At 44.4% G+C, this 17,674-nt stretch overlaps 1 protein-coding gene across 2 annotated transcripts in view; it reads left to right on the forward strand.

Moving 5' to 3' along the window:
* The first annotated feature begins 1,161 nt into the window (after nucleotides 1-1,161).
* The window catches only part of LOC126529211 (cytochrome P450 3A5-like), a 45,268-nt gene continuing 28,755 nt past the window's right edge, over nucleotides 1,162-17,674 (forward strand). The window contains exons 1-4 of one of the 2 annotated variants that reach the window (XM_072289838.1): nucleotides 1,162-1,436; nucleotides 11,055-11,151; nucleotides 13,638-13,690; nucleotides 16,432-16,528. In XM_072289838.1, the coding sequence (XP_072145939.1) occupies nucleotides 1,360-1,436; nucleotides 11,055-11,151; nucleotides 13,638-13,690; nucleotides 16,432-16,528 (324 nt within the window). In that variant the 5' untranslated portion in view covers nucleotides 1,162-1,359. The remainder of the gene's footprint in view (nucleotides 1,437-11,054; nucleotides 11,152-13,637; nucleotides 13,691-16,431; nucleotides 16,529-17,674) is intronic. The other variant, XM_072289839.1, reaches the window with a different exon arrangement.

Consider the following 17,674-nt stretch of genomic DNA (forward strand, 5'->3'; position numbering starts at 1 on the left):
GCAGTCACGTGAACAGGTGTTGTTTTGTTGTTTTTATAATGGCCACCTGGCGGCCTACGTGTGGTACGGCGTATCTCATACATTACATCACCGCAGCACGACGTGGGGGGCAAAACCGACGCTATCAACCGAGTGACTAACCAAACTACAGTTTTCACGCCCCACACTAAGGACGCCACCTTCTTTCTTCTGCTCAAAAGCCGCAGTTCAATGCGCAATCTATGTTCATCGCTCACCCGTCATCCATCTACGGCAATAACTAAATGAAAATAAATTTTTCGGCTTAACGATTCTGGGCTTTCGTGGCTGAAGTTTCCCAGCGGCCTCCGAGCACTGCATCCGTAAAAGCAGCCTCCTCAGACGCAGTGTCCACGTGGCTCAACATCAGCTTTCATCCTTTTCACAAATCAAAAACAAAATTCAATAAGCCAAACATTTCAATTTTGAAATACAGCGAGATGTAGCCGGCACTATATATCGAACGTTTAATCATTTTGCTGCCACCGGTTTTTCTGAGAAAATTTATATTCTTTGTGAAGTCTTACGGTGCATCGTCACCGACGACGAATAAAAAATTTGCAGGTACACGTCAACTGCGAGTAGGTAGCATCAAGGACGAGAAGTGAGGACGATGAACCATCAAGGGATGTTAAGCCTGTATCTACGCCCTTAGCACACAAAACACGCATTTATTCCAACAAAATCAAGAAATGCACCCTTTGCGCACATATCAAAAGGGGTTGCTGCAAGCATGTACTGGGATCGCCATCTGAACAAGCAATTAGTTTTTTTGTTTTTTTTTCAAGTTCGTAAGATGTCGGTTGACCATAATAAATGACTACAAGATGCATTCCTTCGCTAGGAATTCGTTTGGACTGAAGCTTGACAAGGTCATTTGCATAATATTAGCCCCCAATCACACGGACGAAGCACACACATGCCGTACATAGACGCGCACACGTATCAGTACAAAAATTCTGCGCCGCGGCGTACGTTATCGGTGCATCACCTACATCCTAGCGTAAATAAAGCAATAAAGAATCGCTTATCGATTCAAGGGTGTCTGAGAGCGCAAGTGGCCCCATAACAATCGACGTACCTACGTTGACCTTGGCTCGAAGACATCTATAGGCGGTGAGGAAGAAAAAAAATGTAAAGAGCTACTTCGCCCTACTACGCGTCAGTGGCCGAACGGGATCTAGGCATTCGCAGTGGCTTTCCAGGTCGCCTCAGTGAAGCGCAGTGCTCTGTGGCTCTGCTTCACGTTGTCAACTGACAATCACTCAACCAAATCCGCTGCCTATACCAGAGGAAAGTGAATTTGGAACCCGTGCTTTGGAAGTTTTGAGAGACGCTGTCATGGTCTTTGTTCTTGCCGAGTGGAACCTTAGTGTGGCCGTCGTGGTTGTTGTGATTGTTGCGACCACTTTGTACAGGTAAGTGTCGCAGCAGGTTGGATACCGTGATTCTCTGACGCAGTGGTAAGTTGTAGGGTTTACTCTTGTGCAGGAATAAAATGACGTTTAATTACTGCGATGGTACAATAAGTTCGCAAGATTTTAACAACTGAGAACAGATCCCGCAAGTGTAGAGCAACATAATGTTATTCTCGGCAATTTCGAGCAGTTTAAAAGTGGTAAAGGTCTCGAGCTCGTGATGAAACTCAAAGCGGCTCGATGAGTAACGGTCTGATTTAATTAAATATATCTGGTATTTTGACGTAAATTGAATTGACGGTATTCGTATAAGTCTCATACTAGGAATTCGTGAATAGCAAAAGCATATTGTGAGACGTGATGACGAATGTAACATATACTGCTGCCGACAATACAGCGATGCTATGAAATAAACGCTTTTCGACATTGTGTTAGTCGATGATGCGACAGCTCAGAATGCATGTTCGCTGCAGTGAACAAATGAATGAAAGCCGAAATTTTTTCAATTCCTATACTTGGAAATCCTACACTCGGAAAACGCACTCTTTCTTTTTTTTTCACCTATGCACAAGAATAGGGACGAACAAAGATGAAACTGTGAAAGCTGATCTTCTTCAAAACTAAAACTGCCTTAAACAAATCACTGAGCTTTGTAGACATGCTAATGTCAATCACGTATTGTTAGTAGCCATCTCCATCAAATCAGAGTTCATTTTATGCACAGTTTTCTAATAAAAGTTGTTGCACATAGAAACCTCGAAATTAGGGGTGTGCCAAAATTCCAAGTTTTGTATACGAATCCACTGAACTTATTCATATGTACTAATAGACATGTCACACGCTAACAATACACGGACTAATACTAATATGCATGTTTAACTATTTGTATTTGTATTTGTATTAAATAAAGAACTATTGAGTATCTTGGAATATTCAAAAGCCAACTAAAAAAATTGCAATAGCCGATTCCTAAGCTCATGTTATTTTCTCCGACTGCTGAACAAAGTAACGCGAAGTATGAGAAATTAAACAAACTTTTTCTAAGCAGCGCAGAAAAAAAATGGATTATGCAAGCATTGCTTAGGTTTCGCGGCGGGAGCCAAGATGTATGAAAGTGAGTTGTGCATGTAGTCTTTCATTTGTTATTTTTATCAATCTAATGATGTTTTCCTTGCAACAGGTCCTTTAAGATGTGTGCACGACCACCATTTCTATTAGCGGTATTTCTTTTGTTTCTTTTTCGACTGATCTTTTTCCGGCAAGCATTTATTTAGCGTTCTTGAAAAGCTAGTTGCAAGCACTCATTCTTAGAAAGGTTGTTTGCAACTAGGCTCTGAAGATGTTGACAAGCTATTAGAGCACTTTATCAATAACAATTCGTGATTTTGGGTTTAAACCTGATAAATTTGTCCCAGATAGCTGTCTTTTACGCACTAGTCAATTCAGGCGTGGCACCAAATTACACAGAAACAAATATTCCTGCTATGAATTGGCATATGCGTTTGCGCTTGACCGCTCAATTCATATCGGGAAAGAAAGTGAATATTTGCCCACCTCGACTTAAAATACTTCTGTAAGCCTGAAAACTGAAGTGCTGCACAGTTGCCTTCGACAAATGGCGGTGTACTTGTTTGTTGGTAACGAGTTTCCTTATTCTTGGTGTAAGATCGAAGGACAAAAACAATGCTCGAGAAACTGTTCGTGCAAGCTCACTCACAGTGATGGAATAAAATGCCGCTCGGGCTAGCGTTTTAACAACGAGGCACGTTTTTCTGAGGCCAGCAAATGCTTTCCCTAGAAGCCGTACATCTGAGTTTAGTTTCGTTGTCTCCCAACCTTAAACGAAGGAGGAGGAAAATAGGCGGTGGCGCAGAGTATGGTGATGCGAGTCGAATTGATCAAAAAGAGGAGGGATGGGTGTGGCGAATGACGGAGTAGTTGCGGGTAGTGCTAAGGTTGCTTCCGAGAGGTGGGGGTAACAGAAACAAAAAGGGATATTCACGCGTAATTGTATACTACTACGTTGGTGCGTGCCACAAAATAACAAGACTACATCTAGTACGTTCCCCGCTGCACTGTAATAGCAGAGTTCCAACGAAACATTGTGGACTGCTCAACTATAGTATATTGCGGCCATGGGGACGTCCTTTATTTGAAGAGCTTTCTGGCAACAAGCCCACGGTTCGCATTCACACCGTGTTTTGGCGTTTTGTGGTTGCCAGCATGCGGGCTTCATTTGTAGATAACGCAACGGAATGTAATTCAGTCTAGCTGCGCCAGTAGTTAGTGACCTCCCTTTTGCTGCATACGTGGCAACGTTTTCTGGACCATGGCCATCATTGTTCGTAGTCGTCAGATAAGCTATATCGTGGCAAGAAGCCTCACAGATAGCTTCCTACGGCATTGAACACGCTTTCAAAAAACAACATCCAGCCCTAATAGAACACGTAGAAATTGCCACACTTGTGTCAGGAATCTACACAGCAAAGAAAAAAAATGGTGTCAAAGATTACCATGTCAAGCTGATCAGGGAAAACAATGCCTCGTTTGCGACATCTGTTAATGAGGTACCAGTATTTTTTCAGTGTGATTAGCATTCCGGATACTTAACCCACTTTCGTATGTCTGTCTACCTGTCTAGCTATGCACTTCGGTCCCTGATCGTTTTCTAGTCCGCTTGGGTCACTGGGTAGCCCAATGTCTAAGGCGGAGAGTATAGGGATGCTGCGCTGAGTGGAACACGTTGGGTATCCACCGCCGAAATAATTTGGGTAGCTGGGTATGTGACAAGACACTGGGCATCTGCCATTCTTAAACGAACATGTTCTTAAACGATATGTGTGGTTCTTCAATGAACCTCTTTGATTCCAAGTTGAATCACAGGGTATGCGCCACTGGGTATCCTTGCGGTGTACAAACACTCACACGCAAAAAAAAATGTTTCAAATTTCCCAGTTGCTTGATGCAATTCAACTGGCGTCATATTTATTCAGTCAGTCGTTCTGGACATTTATATATATGTATGTTTCCTAAATGAATTAAAGAAATGGAAACCTAATGGAAATGAAAGTATATCAAAAAGCAACTTGCCGCATGTAGGCAATGATCCCACGTCTTCGCATTAAGCGTATGGTGCTCTAACAACTGAGCTACCGCGGCGCCGTTTCCCCATCTACTTTTTTAGGTACTAATGTTTTACTACTAGAACCAAACCTGGGAGTCTTTGCCAGCGCCACCACTCACACACTTTGAGAACTATGTGGCAACTTTCGCGGATGTGGAACATCCTTTCTACGACAGGCGTCACGAGTACGTTATCTTTTTGGGTGAAGGCAACTGGCCAATGCACCCCACGTGCTACCTGAAGGCATCAGTGTTGGCGGATTCGAGACCCTCGTTATGGAATGAATGAAAGGAAAGTGGGTTAACCGAGGGGCCCGGATTTTATGGCCCTTCGGTTAACCCCCTTTCTTCTCGTTTATATATATAGACGTGTGCGTTTATAACATAAGAAGCCAATAGAGACAGTCAACAAGGAGAGCAAAGGGAAAATTACGAGTAATTACTGCTTCAATTAGGGAAATTATGAATTAATCGAAGTGAAAGTAGAGGAAACGACAATTTGCTGCAGGTAGGGAACGATCCCACGTCTTGGCATTATACGTGCGATGCTCTTACCAGTTGAACTACCGCGGCGCCAGTTTTTCATCCACTTTGTTTGGTATTGATGTTTCACTACTAGAACTAACATTGGAGTTTAGTAATATCGTTCTTTGGGCTAGTTGGTTAGATGCAGCAATGAGGGCCATAGCGCTGGAAGACACGGACAAGAGCGAGGCAACAAGACGACCGTTAACTTTCAACTGAGTGCTTATTTCCAGAAAACGCCGTATTTGTAGGCCTGCACACCGGAAAGGTCCCGATCACCGCATATGAAAACCGGCCGCTTTCAGGAACACAAATTCACTTGCATTCAGAGCACGTGAAGGGGAACTAATCCAGCTAACAGTGGCCCCTGGCTATCAACGCAGCTTCAACCACTTCTCCCGTAACTTTATCAACGTTTCTATACAAAAGAAAGCGCGTCCTAAACAAGGGTTTACACCCGCTATCACCGCAGTGCACATACCCATCACCATCCCGGTATCGCTTCAGTTTTTGATCATGTTCTCTTAACGTACCATTCAGGTTATCCAGACTGCCATATGTAAACCTTCCCGCACGATAAGGGAAAGCGGCACAGAACATTCTTTACGCATGACACTAGAGGGGGCCGACGAGTATTTTGACAACCTGTGCGTTTTTTTGTTGTTGTTGTTTGGCAAACGGATCTGTGTCACTGCATAGGTTGAGCAATCTGTGCGGACCGTAATATACATCTACTTTAACCTTTCGTCCCAGTTTCTTTAGTGCGTGCGATACGCGATGCAAATACGGCAGAGCCACCTTTTTCATATTGTCACAACTGCTCATGTGCGTGCCATTCTGTTTCTTTAAGTTCTTTAAAGCACTCTCTGCTGCTGATACATGTATATGGTCAGCGTAACTTGAGTCCGAGTGACGCTCTTTATTGAATGTGAAAGCTTCTAGATATTGTGATGGGGCATAATTTCCGGAGGCCGTTGTCAACACACAGGTTAGCCATTGCTCTTTTTTCTAGCTTAGAAGGACACGTACGAATAGGAAGCATCTTTTTGTCATGAGGATAACATTCTCAACAAATGTGATCTTCAACAAATGTTATCTTCTAGAAAAAATATTGTTATGTCTAAAAACTGAACGGGATTATTTACCGGCAGTTTGTTATCCCCTCACTGTCAAGACAGTGAGCAAAAAAACGTGAACTACATCATTTGCAGATTGCGTGGAATCCAACAGGACAAGGTAATCGTCAACCTATCTAAAGATTTTGGTGATCCTCATCTCAGGCATACACACTTCTACGACCTTGCCATAATGAGCCAAGATAATATCACCAAGTATGTGTACCAGACACGACTCATCGCGAACTCCCCCCCCCCCCCCCCCTGCTCTTTTGAAGATAGATCAGTCCATCGCATTCCACGTAGGCTGAAGTGAAACAGAACGTATGAAGTTCAAGGAACCCACTCGCTGAAATACCTGTTTTAGTCTGAAAGCCAGTTACTCCGAAATGATCAATGCATGCATCAGTGCAATTGTTAACTGGTCACGGTGCATTGTGTACCTGTGTACGGCGGGCGTAATGCGGGAGAGCAGCCCGGCTGCGTTTTCAACAGCCGATTTCATGATGGGCGATTCTGACGAGCCGAATACGCCGTTGGAAAAGGTTTAAAATGTCTCCCATGCTCGGCGGAATCCAACCCAGGTCACACGGGTGCCTCGGGGACAGCATTCCGACGCCTTAAAAAGGAAGCTGTACCTCGGGCCCAACTGACACGCGGCCTATTCGAATACAAGTAAAAAGCAAAACTGTTTTTATGAGATAACCCCTGGACCGATTTTAATGAAATTTGTTGCATTTGAGAGAGAAAGTTAAATGCTAGTAAGTGTTGCAAGCGAAATTTCGATTTAGGGCTTGAATATTGTTACAAGAATTTTCAAATATTCGACTGTTTGAAAAAAATATAGAAGCAGGAAGTTTACGAATTCATGGCTCTGCATCAAGAAGAGATGTCGCGGTTCTGTAAACGCTATCCATTAGATAATTGAAAGAGGACAAATTCGATATGTCATTTTATATTTTCCATGAATTTGTTACGTTGTTTACAAGGGTTCTGCAAAATATGTATTTACACATTACTAAATTTTTTTTATATTCATCTATAACGTATCAATTTTGCCCGCTGTAGATCTACTATTAGATGCAATTCACAGAATTGTATTATTATTTTTCATTGTTGAGTTACCGAGTTGCAAACTTGATAATTTCGTTTGTGGAAAATTTTTCATTTTTGCGAATTTTTAATAAAAATTTGACGCCCTAACTCAAAAATTCCATACCGACAGTCACTAGATTTTACGTTTTTCTTTTAAATTCAACACACCTCGTCAAACTTGGTGCAGCGCTTGCCGAGAAAAACGAATTCTCCTTTTACATGTATTTAGATAGGAGCACCCGAGCTGAAGCTTCCTTTAACATGCGTGGCCACAAATGCACTGCGTGTGTGCCGCTTTTCAAGGAGCGTCTTTCACGCCAACGCTTTAACGAGCAGAGCCATGAATGCGATTTGTATGTGCCACTCCTCAATGAAACTGTCAAAAAACTTGGCTCACTGAGCGTGTGCACACTGGGTGCGTGGCAAACCAGGGAACAAGTCTCAGCACCTGCACACTGGCGCGGCACGAGTACTGTCTCGACGACCACGCCGGGGACTTTTCGGCAGGGCCAGTAGATGGCGCGGCACGCCCGTATGGAAAGCGCGAGAGGGGAGCCCGGCCACTGCATTACGCGTTTCTCGGCGTTCGCACGCGCCGGCGCGCCGTGTACTTCGTAGGCCGTGCGCAGCTTCGTGGTGGCGCCGCTAGATGGCGCCGAGTGTTCGCACGGAAGCGTGATAGAGGAGCGCGCCTGCAGTACACGCCTCATGCATAATGCGTCATGACACTGGCAGCGCGCTGGCCTCTTATGTTGCTTCAATGCTAAACGCATCACCTTCGACAGTCATAGGTAGATGGGTTCTGCGCAATTCTTTTAATGCGGTTAGCATTCTTAGGACACTTCACACCCTTTCCGGCGTCTGCGATAAAGGTACAGAAACAAGGGTTGCTCCTTCGTGTGCTTTCGTAGCAGCTTCGTCAGCGAGGTCGTTGCCCGAGACACCGCAATGGCCAGGCAGCCACTGAAACACGACGTCGTGTCCTTTCGCTATCATACGATGGGGCATTTCTCGTATCTCCGACACTAGTTGTTCACACGACCCGCGAAGAAGAGCCAACACCTAAGCAAGGTAGCACACCGCAGCCCAACACCTAAGCAAGGTAGCACACCGTATGACATTAGAGAAGTGGCACACACCTGAATTCACCCAAGAACGATTGCATTCCCTCGACCCCTCTATGCAACTGCGGATGTTACCAGGGCTCCTGCGAAATGAGGAAACAATGCTGTGCCGCTTACGCTTGGGCGTCGCATTCACCAATGCATATACATTTTTGATTGGAATGACTGATAGCGCCGACTGTAATGTCTGCGGTGTCGAGGAAACTATAGAACATCTACAGTGCTACTGCCCATCTTTTCAAAACGAAAGACATGACCTCTGCACAGCTCTCAATCAGCTAGATAGAGCACCCTTCACCTTGAAGAAGATTTTGGGACCATGGCCTCGTGTATCGCAGCTAAAGAAGGCCACAAAAGCTCTGCTGCGATATTTGAAAGCTACTGGATTGAGTCAGCGTCTATGATCAGGACTGAGTGACCGAACAATATACCCAGTAGGCTTTCTCTTCTTTTAATCTTTCCGTCCCCTTTTCCCTTTCCCCAGTGTAGGGTAGCCAACCAGGCTCAGTCCTGGTTAACCTCCCTTTCCTTTATCATTTAATATCTCTCTCTCTTTCCGGTGTCAGTCGATGTATGTCTATGGCCATCTTTCCGCCAACTTGGGCCACTGTGTATTCCATGGTGTTCGGCGAATACAAAACTGTACGTGTCACATGTACCATGTTTCCTAGATGCATTACTGTTATTTTCATGGTACCACAGGTAATTGAAAGCAGTTGTTTCTCATGTAAAAGCTATTCAGTTCTCACGGCTTTTAACTGCGGACGGACCATGGTACCACAGGTAATTGAAAGCAGTTGTTTCTCATGTAAAAGCTATTCAGTTCTAACGGCTTTTAACTGCGAACGGACATTTATGGGTCAATGAATATAAGGTATATAAATATGGGATACTCGAATGGATATCCGGTGATCGTTCATCTCGAATATTAGTGTTCGATTCGATTCAGAAGTTTCACTATTTAAACAATCCTTCTTACAAAGGGCGGCGCAGTGATATCGAAACACTATGGGAACACTGTCTGCGTACTGCGCTGTAAGAAAGGTTATGGTATGCGGCGTGAAAAAGAAAGAAAGAAAAGGTTACAAGGTTCTTGAGTTTGTTCTAATCTATTACAAGTTTCCGAAATATTCCTCTGCATCGCAAGACCCATCCTCCTCTCTATTCGTGGAACGATGCTTCTCCCTTGAATACCAAGCGTCTATTGAGGAAATTACGGGCATGACAGTTTTGTTTGCCACATAGATGTGTCATCGTTATTGTTGCTCCGTGTTTAAAGTAAACACTGTTGTATCAAATTTGTCGCAGTTGCAATGACCGTCCTCATGACAGCTCACTCTCTATACAGCTGCCTAAATCGTACCAGTCTGCCTTCTTTATTTCTCAACACGAAAATATACGTTGCGATGCCGTAGCAAAAATCGTTCGTTCTTTATTGTTCGATTGATCGACTGATTTATTCGTGGGGTTCAACGTCCCCAAGCAACACTGAGGCTGTGACAGACCTTCGCAGTGGAGTTTTCTGGATTAATTTGACCACCTCGTTCCTCCTTTTGACGTGCACGTAAATTTATGTGCTCGAATGTCTTCGCATTCCGACACTCCCATCCACGGCCTGCTGCTGCTGAGAAGCTGATTGTCATATTCACTGCGGTGCAGTGTTGGGGTGAAGGAGGGGTAAGGGTAATACGTGGGGTTCGCGTTTGCTCACAAGGGATGTCGTACGCTACGCTATTTATTACTACTGCGCACGTTAATTCGACCCTTGCCGGACCACACGATTTGCTCGAATTATAAGACAGGTCCAACTAACAAACTGTGGCAAAATTGAGCAAGTCAAACTTTCTTTTTATTGTACGAACTCGTGTGTAATGCCTTTGTGCTTTTGCCGGTCCGACTCAACCGGCATACAGCACCGCTCGCCGACATGTTTAAAGGCTGCCTGAGCATTGGACTGAAAACAAAAGAAGGTTCTGAAAAGAAACGCTAAGTAAAAGTAGAGTAGCTTCACGCCTTGCGATGCAGTTGTCATCATTAGCCTGGAATGCCCACTGCAGGGCAAAGGCCTCCCCCATACTTCTCCAACTTACCCCGGTCATGTTTTGTGTTCATATAGGAGGTTGTGGCCAAGTACTGCACCAGGGTGGCCAATCCTGCTCTGGTGAAAGAGTGCGTTACCGGTTCTGGTCACCGGGATCAGGCCACACTCCAGGCCTGTTTATGCAATTTTATCAACACGTGGATTTTTTTTAATCCAGTGGAAAATAGCGCGGCACCAGGATTCGAACCACGGACCACTTGCACGCGAGGCGGGTGTTCTACCTCTACGCCACCGCTGCAACCTTTTGTTGCAGTTGTGCCCTCTGATAAATGTGTTGTGCTTTGAAGCTCTTCAATATTCTGTTGGATTTCCCATTGCAACAACAAATGCTGTCTAAAGATACTCACTGCAACAAATACACGCTTTCAAGCAGTTCATTTCTTATATAAAGCTAATAGATTTCAGAACTGTCGGGCATTTCGCTTAGATTGTGAATAAAAATCAGTTTCTGCACAACATTTTTTTTTCTGAACTAGCTTAACAGCAAACGTTCGTAGTGTATTTTTGTTCACTCATCGTTCTTGCGGATTCACAGATGGCGTCGGTGGCAACTAAGCTTTTTCAAACGGATCGGAATCCCTGGTCCAGAGCCGTGTTTGATCGCCGGAAACTTCGACCAATTGTGGACTGAGGTAAAAGAAAACAGGCAGAAAATTGGTCGATCCGTCGCTTCATTCTGATAACAGCTTCACTCGGTAATATGTTGGCGTGGAACTAGTGTTTACACACAATGTTAAGGCCCAGATTACGTGTCCTTGTTTGTGCAGTCATTTCTCTCACACATATATATATATATAATGTACCCAGTTCCCAGCGGGATAAAACCCGACCACGCTGTGCGGGAGGCAGCTACTATTCCACTATGCCACGCCTTCTTTCTTCTTGTATTTATTTCATGGGAGCAGAATTTTCAGGAAAACAATACAAACAAATCGCTACAAAACCTTTAAATGAGTGAAAACACTCAATAGTCAGGCAAGCACGTGCAAGCTTTCAATAAGAGCATCCGATCCGGCGCTGTTTCTTGTGCAGCATGCATGCTCGAACATAAGCAACGGATTGATGAAAACACGACGGAGTACTTCGCCGCGGTATTTGAGCGTGCCCGTCGCATATTCTACGGCGCCAAGGGCTATATGTAAGCCAATTAACACGAACATATTGTATGGTGGGTCACAGAGATCTTTGAAAGGCAGAAAACTAATTGTGTATAGCGCGACATGTGTAAGCGCCACGCCACCGCTTGCTAGCTGCTTGGGAAACATGCCCCATACATGCGTCCTAGCGTGCGAGGAATCACGCGATGTGAGACGCTCGCCGCCTAGCGTCGTTACGTGCGCGCTTTGGATTGCAGCTGCATATTATTGCACCAGGTGGCACGCCACGTAGCAGTAACATAGGTAGCGGTACAACGTAGATAAGTTTTGAGGAAGCAAAAGAAGATTAAGGAGGCGCATACAAAAATTCTAGAATGAAAAACATGTATAACATAACTGATCAAACTAAGCAAGGTCGGTGACTATTTCTCATCGCCCCGTTTCAAAGGGGATGCACATAAATCATCATCGTCATCAGCAGCAGCAGCAAGATGTTTCCGCAGTTCTTTCTAGATTCTGCGCAAGCTTGCCCCTTACACGCGTCCTAATCCGCGAGGAGTCACGCGATGTGAATGCGCGCCGCGTAGTGTCGATAGGCGCAAACTTTGCATTGCGGTTGCATTGTATCCCACCAGTTGAGGAGACATGTAGCAGTCGCATCGTATCGGGCCCCCTTCCAATGAATGGGACATGTGCGCCGCGTAGTCTGCATCTCTGCGTTTACTCTTTAGTGCACGTTATGCCGCCTCCTCCCAGTGTACGAACCGCTGATGAAGAAGCGAATCGCATATTCATCTCGAAATAAGAGATCGCGCAATAACCAGAACAAAGATGGATCAAGAGACACATACCACTATATGCCGGTCCTCGTTCTCGCGCGCTGCTTTGTTTCAAGATGAAGCATTGCCAACCCCCAAAAAGTAGCAGTTTTTTTTTTCTTGCGACTCGTAGAGCTACGCGCGCGGTTGCAACCAGGCATAGTCGGGCTCAGCTGACCGCTGTGCAGGGAGCAGCTCAAGCCGCAGCTCGCAGTCGACGGCCGGCGGACAGGTTCAGTTCGTTATCGTGAAAACGACGCGAAGACACTTCGCCGCGAAGACCCTCTAGTACGTGCTGCCGAAAATAGAAACTCCTATCAAGCGGCTCCTGCAGTTTACGCTGTGACTCTGCTGCGCGCGTCGCGCGACCTTTTCCCTCCATTTTACGCGTTCTTCTCCCATTGCAGCGTCTTTGTTCTATAAGAACACCGCGAATGGCCTGCGTGACCGTCTACCATCTGACAGCGCACGTACTGAACTTTATGACCGCATGGGACCCTCTTGGGAAAAGCGGCGATCATTCCAAACACTGCCATTGCGTAGGGGCGGCGCGAGCGCGTTCTCAATGTATACCTCTGTAACCAGGAAGTAATCTCTCTATTCCCTTGTTGTCTCACACACCTATCTTCCCTCTATCTTTCTTTTTGTAACTACCTATATGAAGAGACTGTGTCGCGAGAATTTACTGCAGCCATAGTAGAAGGTTGGCTGCTAGCCGAAACTGTTGGGCGGATAAACCAAAGATAACCTCAAAGTAGTGTTTTTCACCCCTAAATATATATATATATATATATATATATATATATATGTGTATTCCAACGGACAGTAGTCTGCACCTGACCGCCGCCAGTAGCACTTCGCTCCTCGTAGAGGCAGGACGTGTGGAGAGTGAGCTCCCTGCAAACCACATTGTAATGCGGCAAATGCGGTGTCTAAGTATCTATACTTAACCTCAAAAAGGAGTGACATAATGCTTACGCGTTCCTCTCGCATTTACCGCTAAGTCGCCACTTTATTTTCCCTTTTCCAGTGTCTTCATCTTAGCCACATAAAAAACTACAATAAGACTATGCAAATACTTTAGTTCTAAATGATGTTATTATTGACGTAATTGATGTAATTACGTATGTATGTAGCTAAGCGTTGAAACGTGCTTGCACTGATAAGTGTTCCCGTCTTTTCCTTTGTCTGAAACACAAACAGGACACAATAAAAGTCATGAATGAATGGTCTACAAGATACGGCGACATCTACGGGTAAGCCTGAGAGTATTTCAGCCTAATTCTAATATTATAGCACCTTGAAATAGTGTTGATGATGAGAATGGCTTCAAATTTATCCATTTGAGGCAAAATAATCTTGCCACATGCGTACCCTTCGGGGTGCTTACACTTCGAAAGTAAGGTGCCACGTATAAGTCTTTTTTTTTTATTATTTAGAGAATATGATTGGGATTTGGTCGTCACACTCTAATTAGTCTTTGTGTTTCATCTTTAAACCAGCTGTGCCACTCAGCATGTGCTAACTATTTCGCGAGGCAAGCAATATTGAAATCACTAGTAAATTGTGCAACCAGTGCTTTCAGCAGAGTAAACTGTATAAATATGAAATGCTCGGCAAGCCGGTTCAACGAGATGGAACAGGTTCAGGTAATCTTGGCATTCAGGGTGAGTATTTCCCTTGTGGCTGTGTCCCGCAGCCATCGCGATCTCCTTCGTCGCAAGTGTTAGTGAGGGTCGTTAACAGCTCGTCCTTCGGCACGTGATTAGCGGCTCGGCCAGCAGATTTTTCAGGAAGTAGTCAATTTGGGACACACGGGTAACAAAAAGGAAGGACAACAGAAAAACTGCGTAGAACTGCAGCATAGCCGGCAGCACAGCGTGGACAATGTTTGAAATCCCAGCCACCATACCATTTTATTATGCCCGCCCCTGAAAGAAAATGCGTATCGTTGGCCGTTTTCGATGCATGACTGCGTGCAACGGGATTTCGATTGCGCATCAGGTCAGTTGAAAATATATTTTCTTGGACGTTTTCCTTAGGGGCCCACCATTACAGTTAATTTCTGTAGCAACCCATCAGCCGTAATGAAACATTCCGACAATCTCCTTTTCCTTGAAAGTATTCCTATATGTATGCATGAACTGCGTGCACCCTTCAGGCCTCTCATTCACCGCAAGAGCTCGACTATATGCAGGCGTTAAGGGGCTGTAATGATCAAGCGAGTAAAATGCGCAATGCCTATCGAAGCAAATCCGTTGAGAGCATTATATTTGTTCCTCCAGACCCGTTTCCACTTACAGCTATCAGCGGCGAGCCTTCTATTCCAGCTGATTGGAAAAAACCGATGGCGCGTGGTTAGTGTCGGAAGACCGCTATACACGTTACTGTTATGCTGTTTAGGTTGCATTAGGTGGAACATATTTCCAACACCTTTTACACATATAACTGGAACCGATGAGAGTGCAGAAGAGTGCGATGCTACTGCTTTTGTCTGACGATGGCACCTTGAAAAACGGCGCTGGTTAGAGCATTACCGAAAGACTATATTTCTCAGCCAATCTATTCTCGACTTCACACTGTCGTGCAGGTACATTTCTCTTACACCGGGTATTTATGCACAACTTTATGCAATCGGCAGGTTGTCCGTCTTTCTGTGGTCTAATTGTGCCATTCCGCAATGTCGTTAAAAGACCGCTCCGGCGATTTTTCGATGTCTATTGAGCTTAGTAAGATGTTTACTATATCGTCTTATATGCGCTACGATTTTCTGTGTCGACCGATATGACTGCAAGTTATTCAGTTTTGATTCTTATGCATTTTAAAGATTGGCTTTTTTAAAAATGCATAGCGCAATTAGTTGTTTTTTTTTAAATGCACAGTGCAATACCTGCCCGACCTGCGGCGGAGGTGAATCAGGCGTTAAGCACTTCCCATACGTGGTCCGATGCCGGGCCGACCTGTGGCGGTGGTGAAGGAGGCGTTTAGAGGAAGCTTTAGGTCAGGTGCTCCTATCTAAATACATGTAAACGCTGAACTCGTTTTTCTCGCGAATCACTGCACCAAATTCGACGAGGTTTGTTGCATTTAAAAGACAAAATTAAAATCTAGTGACTGCTGGTTTCGAATTTTTGAGTAAGGTCATTAGTTTTTTATTAAAAAATTGGCAAATATCGAAAATTTTCAGAAAACAAAATTATCAAGTTTACAACTCTGTAGCTCAACAACTATAAATGGTAATACGATTCTGTGAATTGCATCTAATAGTACATCTAAACGGACGAAATTTGTATGTTACACATGAACATCAAAACATTTAGTAATATCGAGATATAGCTTTTGCAGAACCCTTGTAACCAACGTAACAAATTTACATAAGATGTAAAATTACATATAGAATTAGTCCGCTTTGAATGATGTAATGGCTGCCGTTTACAAAACCGCGATACATGTTTTTGACGTAGAGCTATGAATCTGTAAACTTCGTGCTTCTATTTTCTTTTCAGACTGTCGAATATATTAAGACATAATAAAGAATATTGAAGCCCTGAAGGAAAATTCCGCTTGCCACAGTCACTAGAATTTAACTTTTTCTCTCAAATGCAAAAAATTTGATTAAAATCGGTCCAGGGGTTATCACAGAAAAACGTTTTTGCGTTTTACATGCACCTGAATTTGCCGCGTCGGAGTTGGGCCCGAGCTAAAGCTTCCTCTTAAGCACTCACCATACGTGTGCCAATCCCGAAGATAGTGCAATACCAGCCCGGCCAGCGGTGAAGGTGAAGCAGGCGTTAAGTGCTCCCCATACGTGGGCCGATTTCGAAGATAGTGCAACACCGGCCCGACCCGCGGAGGAGGTGCAGTTCGTAATCAAGGGGCCCACATACACAGCCTCGCTGGCCATCCTTTTTCACAGAGTGGAAGGGCACCGAGTTTTAAAAAAATTTGTGAATTCCCACCGGTCACAGCGAATACCGTCTATTTGCCGCCACTGCAGGATATATATCGGCGATGCACCCTTTCTCATGGTGAAAGACCTTGAACTACTTCGGCGAGTCCTGATCACGGACTTCGCCCTTTTCATGGACCGAGGGGTAAGTATGCACGTACAATGATGGAAAACTTCAAGAATACTGTGACAGTTTCATTTTCTTTAATGACGTGCGCGAAAGCCGATGCTGGCCGCATCTAAAAACGCCAGCTGCTCGTCGGCCCCGACGCCGGTTTAAAAAAAGAAAGGAAGCACTTTACGAAGAACAAGGCCGCAGCGACGAAAGAAAAGTACTTAGCAAGGGCTCATGGGACTATTTTCAAGCGATAACTATTAACTGAGCAAGTCACGACCCATGTGCTGCACCACAACACAAGTTCACATATGCCACTGCGAGAGAAAGAAGTAATGTATCCACCGCGGCGTTTTGCAAGCCCCCGATAGCGGCTCTACACAACCGCCTTCAAGAACAATCGTTCTTCTTCAATATATCTGCCTAAGAAATGCTAATTACGAATATGACTGCAAACAAAATTACTTCGAAAACGCCGCTCTCATTTTCATTTAGCATGATTGCATTTCCGGAAGGACTTATGCATACTGAAACAGCAATCACGAGCGCTTAGTAGGCTGCTAATTGTCATGAAAAAATTCTGCCACATTAATTTGTCAACAGCTCACTCTCTCAACTGCGCACAGGGTCTGTCTGGAAGGAACGTATATATTTGTTTTCGTCACCCTTGATATGCAAAGGATTCCTCAAATTGAAAGGACGCTAAAGAATAGAACTATATCAGTGTACACTTTGTGAAGTACAGGTTCACGACTCTACAGTTTGCCTCATGTGGCGCAAACGGGCTCATCAGTATACTTGAATAAAGGAAGTATGAAGTTAACTATTTTTTTGTAACTCCGTAGTTTAATGCTCTTAGGTAAGCGCCGTTGCTTGTGTGTGACGTCAAATATTTAAGTATTTGCTCCCACTTGGGCTTTAATAGCACAAGAAAATTTATAGATACTTTCTATGCTTCGTCTTTCTTTTCGAATGTAACGTGTTTCTTTTTTTTGTCTATAAGCAATTAACTAAGCGGAGTAAACGCCGTGAATATCCGTTACATTACGGGAAGCTCCTGGGGCAAATTGTTGGTTCGTTATAGTGCTCTTCGGAGCAGTGGTGGTAGTGTTCACAGCAATACTAGAATTACGAGTTAAGTGTAGGAGACCTCGTAGTAGCAACTACGAGCGCTCG

The sequence above is a fragment of the Dermacentor andersoni genome, chromosome 8 (genome assembly GCF_023375885.2).
Source record: "Dermacentor andersoni chromosome 8, qqDerAnde1_hic_scaffold, whole genome shotgun sequence".
NCBI lineage: Eukaryota > Metazoa > Arthropoda > Arachnida > Ixodida > Ixodidae > Dermacentor > Dermacentor andersoni.